General features: G+C 38.0%; 1 protein-coding gene across 1 annotated transcript; it reads left to right on the top strand.

Annotated features, from left to right (window-relative positions):
- The first annotated feature begins 4,802 nt into the window (after positions 1-4,802).
- On the top strand, positions 4,803-5,643 carry LOC132889354 (ankyrin repeat domain-containing protein 9-like). The gene has a single exon (XM_060925758.1). The coding sequence runs from the start codon at positions 4,803-4,805 to the stop codon at positions 5,619-5,621; it is 819 nt and encodes a 272-aa protein (XP_060781741.1). The 3' UTR covers positions 5,622-5,643.
- Positions 5,644-6,028: the final 385 nt, after the last annotated feature.

Below are 6,028 nucleotides of genomic sequence, written 5' to 3'. Positions count from 1 at the left end.
ATGTAATAAATACATAATATAGAGATAATACCTTGCTACTAGAAGCTCGTGAACGCAGCGTCCTTCTCGTGCAGTAGTATGAGAATAGAATCAGAATAAGTAGTATGAGAATAGAATCAGAATTAGAATGAGAATAGAATCAGAAGTAGAATAAGTCATGACGTCATTTAGAACTCGCGGCAAATCTTCCCCGTAAACCAATGCAAGTAAATGGACTGAACTTCATAAAGTCCCTTTCTACAATAATATTTAAGCACAGCCAGTGTTAGCCGAGGGGTCGGCGACGACGAGGATCCCCTTGAGACATACAAATATCTGCTGCTCATTTTTGAATAAGACATTTCAGTATGCCTGCATGCATATCGTTGGTTGTGTTCAGTGAATTTGATGGGCTGATGTAGCCCACTTAATACATTTCCAATGAGGAAGAATGCCCTTGTTTATGTGTACTATTGTTTATGTATATGCTGCTATTTTTGACAGCAAAGGGCGAGGTTTGTGAGTGTGTGCAGGAGGTTACTGAACGCGTGCGCGCAGGGTGGTGGTGGGGGGCACTTGAGGTTTAGTGCCCAGGGGCACCGCATTGGCTTAATACGGCACTGTGTGTACCACTATGCTACTAGATAACAAAATGCCTGTTTGTTTTATTTCATGTGAGATGTTGATAAATGTGAGCTTCAACAAAATGATAAGAGCACCTCTGAGTGTCACGTTTACGTAAAAAAAAGGTGTGCGTGCACGAGCATGGTCGCGCGCAAAAGTGTCCCGGTTTCAGACTAGGGAAATCTGGTCCCCCTATTGTAGCATCTCCCCGGCTAGTGCTAGCAGGGCCATCTCCCTCACTAGCATCGCTGATTTCACTAGCTTCGGCTTCAGCGCTGGTAGTGACAGCAGTTGTCGATGTTTTTATTTAAAAAAAACGATCTAACACTGGAACATTTTTAATTGCAGGTACACGCCTGGAGTCTTTCTCTTTTTTTAATTTTCTCTTCGCACAACCACTCAATTGATGTCTGTCCATTTTTCATTTCTACCGCGGTTTTTAAAAAATTGATACATTTCACCGGACTGGCTCAACTGACAGGTTGAGGAAAGGGGGGTTAATGGTCACATAGGCCACTCTTGCTCAGAATTATGATTATTGTTGTTGTTTTATGAAATTAGTGTTCATAATGAATTATAACAGTGTCAAGTGTATAACCATTTTAATTGTACAAACATTTTCACGAAAAATATTTTTAAAGTTTCTGCCATGTGGTGCCCCCCCCACTGGCTGTGAGTGGTTAGTGCCCCTGGGCACTGTGCCGCAGGCCCATATAGTTAATCCGGCCTTGCTTTACATCGCTATAGTTATAATATATAGGTATGTTTTCGCGGGGTGACGAAGGTTGCCGTGGCAACGGGGCCTCGCGCCATCTGTAGCTTCCTGGATGCGCATGCGCACGCTATGAAAGCTGTGGTGAAAAGGTTAGCATCGGAGGCTAAACCTTCTGAGGAGAAAAGAAGGGGCGGTTTTTATTTCAGTTTGTTTTAGTTACGTCCGAAGAAACAGCAGTTTAAATCACGGCTCTAGTTTACAAATCAAAATGGTTACTCGGTGAAAACAAAGCAAAAGCTCGAGAGCGGGGGAGCGGTGGGAGTTTAACCCGGGAAAGTGAGTCTGTGAGGCGGCAGTGATGCTGGACCCCTCCCGCCTCCTCTCACTTTACCTCAGAGTCTCTGCCAACTTCAGCACAGATTATTTCACCTTTTTCACTCCAACTTAGTTTTAATTTTCGCTCAAAACTTTTCCCGCAGCGTGGATGTAAGGTAATTGTACACAATTTTGATTTGTTTATTCAATATTAAAATGTTAGTGTAAATAATACATACTTGCCAACTTTTCAAAATTCTCATGAGGGAGAAAAGTGCATGAAAGACATTTTCAGTTGGCCGAGGGTCTGATGCGCGGTTGAAATGATAAAAACAGTGGAGCCCAATTAATCGCAAACACATTTTTTGTGAATGTTGTTTAGTGAAAAAGTGATTTTTATTCTTGCATATGAAAATCCTCAAGTGAGTGAACACTGTACAGTTCTGTATGAGAGTCAATTTTACAGAAAACTTATTTTTTTTTTTGTCTGGACGTGTTTTGTTTACATTTTGAGATTTCTAAAACCTTTTTATGGTCTCATATGATAAAACATTCTACCTTGCATTTCAAAATTTGACTACTTTGGTTCATAAATGTGCATTTTGTAGCAAATTTTAGGGTCGAAAATGAGCAAAAATGGCTGTTCCACTGAAAGGGTGATTCTCATGAAGCTGCAGTGAACATGTCCAGGACGCATTTTCCAAAATCAATACTTAATTCACATAAACTCTGATATTTTGTGTAAAGAAAATACGGAGCACTGTATGGACCAATGGTTTTCATCATCATATAAACTAATTTTTATATCAATTAAACAAAAAAATCTATGGAAATTCTCATTACCGTTATGTGTCCGCATCCCTTTTTTTAATGTTTACTTTAAATCATATAAAAATTCCTAATTATATAAAAAATACAGTGTAAAGTTATTTTAAAACATCTATATTTATGCATAATATTAATATTTTTTGTGTTGAACAAAAAAAGGTACTTGATTTTAAACAAAATAACTGTGTCCGCACCAAATGTTTCTCATTACCGTTTCATGATTTCACCCCCCTATAAAAAGTACACCGTGCCTTTAAATTGATCAGCTATCCCATGATGCATCACTTCAGATACAAGATTCAAGATGGAGACAAGGTCAGTTGCTCACTCTTCTCTTACTTTGTGATATTTATGTTGCTAAATCTGTCCTCAGTTACACTGTCTATTATCATTACCATTATGGTTTAATACTCATTACTTTTAAAAATAAAAAAAATATTATTTTATGATTATTATCACAATATAAGGCTTTAACATGTGGCAAAGTTATAGGTTGCTAGCATGCTAGCATTTCAGGTTATTTGTGAAATTAGCCAAGAGTATCTCATTACCGTTACTCGATATTCTCATTACCATGCACTGTGAGGGCAATAAATAAATGCCAAAAAAAAATAAAGTAATTGTCATGGACTCTGCTGTTCATTTAATGGGATATTTTGTGGAAATATGAAATAAATTGTCAAGAAATGTTTTTAACTCATGATCTAGCTTCATCATTTACTGTAACGGTGATGAGAATTATTCTGGATCATGTAAGCCTCAAATAAGAATAAAATTCTATTAAAATATTTTTCCATTAAAAAAAGATCAACATAGTAAAGTTCACACTCTATTTTAGGCTCTCAACTTGAAAAAATACTGAAATGAGGTGAAAAACTTTATGTTAATGTGAAGGTCTTCATGAGAATCACCCGAAAAGAGACTTTTTTTTCAGACATGATTCTTAATGTTAAACAAAGGTGGAATTGAAACTTTTTCATGTTCAACGACAAGACTGTGGAAACCACAATGGACATATGATGTCACAAATTGAAAATGCCATTAAGAAAAGAGACTTTTTCGATGTTTTAATTTTTGTACCTGTCCCAGAGGTTTGTGTCAGTTCTGTTACCGTGATTAATCACATAACAAAAATAAATGCTCCCAAAAGCTATTATTGAAATTATTTGTTGCCAAGGATCTACATATTCTCACCTTTTATATGGATGGCAGAATGAACTGAATCTGAGAATATTTACTTAAAAATTTCAGTTTTGGTAAGTAGTCTATGCATGACTAATTTTTTTGTGTCAATCCTGTTACCCTGTCTAAACGGGGTGTGCAGTAACTTAATCAAATATTAGAAGTTGCCATACATAAGAAGCAAACCGGGAGACTACCAGGAGCAATAGAGTTTAATAAATAATGGTGGATGAATTCTTATGTTGCATCATGTTTGTTTGAAAAGGCACATTTAGGTATGTTCAACTTCTACAGTATAAATTGTTTTTCCTTATACAGTTTTCTATTTATTCTAATGCATATGATTTAATTTAGAATGACATTTTTAGGTTTCATGTTTTGGCTTTTTGTCAGTTAAGAATCATTGAATTTACTATAGGGGCTCAGAGTTGCATGTTGACCATTAAATTGGCTTGAATTTGTTAATCATGACAAGTTTTTTCTTGTGTGTTTGCTTGTCATTTTAGTACAATTTTTAAGTCAGAAAACCCCAGAACCCAGGAGCTTCGGGGGGCTTCGCCCCCCTTGTCCCCCCACCAGGGCGCTGCCCTGGACCAGCTGGGGGCCTGCGGCCCCCAGACCCCCGGCTAAAATTTTCAGATAATTTCACCAGCCCCAAATCACATCCCTGTTTGTGTTTTTGTCAAACATTGGAGCTTTGTATTCATTCTGAAGGTTTATTGTTATTAATATTGAATAAAAAGTAACTGGGATATATCATTGTTAATTATCATTCAATTTTTAGGTAAATTATTTTAATTTGCATCTTATACGGATTTTATAAGGGAAATACGGATTTTGGAGGTTGGTTATACAGGTTTGATTGACCAAAGGTTGACATGTATGCATATATTTGTATGTCTCAAGGGGATCCTCGTCGTCGCCGACAGGGAAGATTTGCCACGAGTTCTAAATGACGTCATGCCTTATTCTAATTCTGATTCTATTCTCATACTACTGCACGAGAAGGACGCTGCGTTCACGAGCTTCTAGTAGCAAGGTATTATCTCTATATTATGTATTTATTACATGGGTTTACACTTGAAAGTGACTTTTAACACTGATAACCTAAAGGTGTTCTTTCTCTATTCTCCACTAATGCCTACTGTAGCCTGGATAGATGGATGACACATATAAGAAGGGCAGATTCCTCTCTTTACTTTTTTACCAAGCTGTTCAGGACCATAAACCTGTATGGATGTTGGAGGACATGCGCAACAGGGAGATATTTCACTGGGAAGAAGACACCCGGCACCAGACATACACTCCTTCTGAAGCACTTCTGTATGCCATCGTGCATGACCACCGAGCTTACGCACAATATTTGCTGAATCAGTTCTCAGACGGAGCTCTTGCAATGCCAGGCGACTCTTTCTGCTGCTGTCCATCATCTGCTCCACACTTGACCATGGCTGTCCACTACGACAGGAAGGACATCATGGCTCTCATCCTTCAGGTGGCACATACAATGCCCACTCTGCGCTCATACATGAACCGAGGTGGTTGCAAACATCTGGAGAATGACAAAACTCCACTCCATCTGGCATGTGAACTGTCGCATGCAGCAGCCATCGTAATGTTATTGGGACATGGTGCTTCACCACAAGCTGAGGACCACGAGGGTATGACACCACTGGATCTCGTCCTCAAGCAGCTCTGGACCACCAAAGTGAACACAGGTGCCAGAATGTTGTGCCTTGAGATCTTGCTCATGTTCATGCCTGAGTTGCGGTTCAACATGAAGAGCTCACTGGAAAAGGATCCACAGCGCTGGTCCAAAGTACTGGGAGAGGAGATGTTGAACTATCTAATCGCAAAAATTCCAGGAACACTCTTTCTTATGGTTATGCAAAAAGTCCTGTCTCAATTACCTCCGAAAGAATTTCCAAAAAGCCTGGACAAACTGCCCATTCCAACTTTTCTGAAACCCATCACATAGACCTGAACACAGACCTGGCCTGCATCCTACTGAAATAGACTTTGAAAATGCTTTTTTACTGTTGTTGTTAGTTAGTTAGTTAGTTAGTTAGTTAGTTAGTTAGTTAGTTAGTTAGTTAGTTAGTTAGTTAGTTAGTTTTTCCATTTGTTTGCTTGTGACTGGCATGAATTTGACGTGTGTGTGTGTGTGTGTGTGTGTGTGTGTGTGTGTGTGTGTGTGTGTGTGTAATGAAATGAATGATTACCTAAGTTATAGTTTTAATCAAAAATGTCTTCCTGTTTTCAGATTAAATAATGGAAACATTTTCTTTAATAAAAGGAAAATATTTTTTATGTGATGAAAACTAACAAAAAATGTATGTATGTATGTGTATGTATGTATGTATTTTCTAATTTAATGGTTATGCA

Source organism: Neoarius graeffei, chromosome 1 (assembly GCF_027579695.1).
Source record: "Neoarius graeffei isolate fNeoGra1 chromosome 1, fNeoGra1.pri, whole genome shotgun sequence".
Classification (NCBI taxonomy): domain Eukaryota; kingdom Metazoa; phylum Chordata; class Actinopteri; order Siluriformes; family Ariidae; genus Neoarius; species Neoarius graeffei.
Note: the sequence above shows the minus strand (reverse complement) of the source record. Positions and strands in the feature narration are given on the sequence as shown.

What these genes read in the sequence shown, in the direction of transcription:
- LOC132889354 (XM_060925758.1), top strand. Translation starts at nt 4,803, where the DNA reads ATGGATGACACATATAAGAAGGGCAGATTCCTCTCTTTACTTTTTTAC.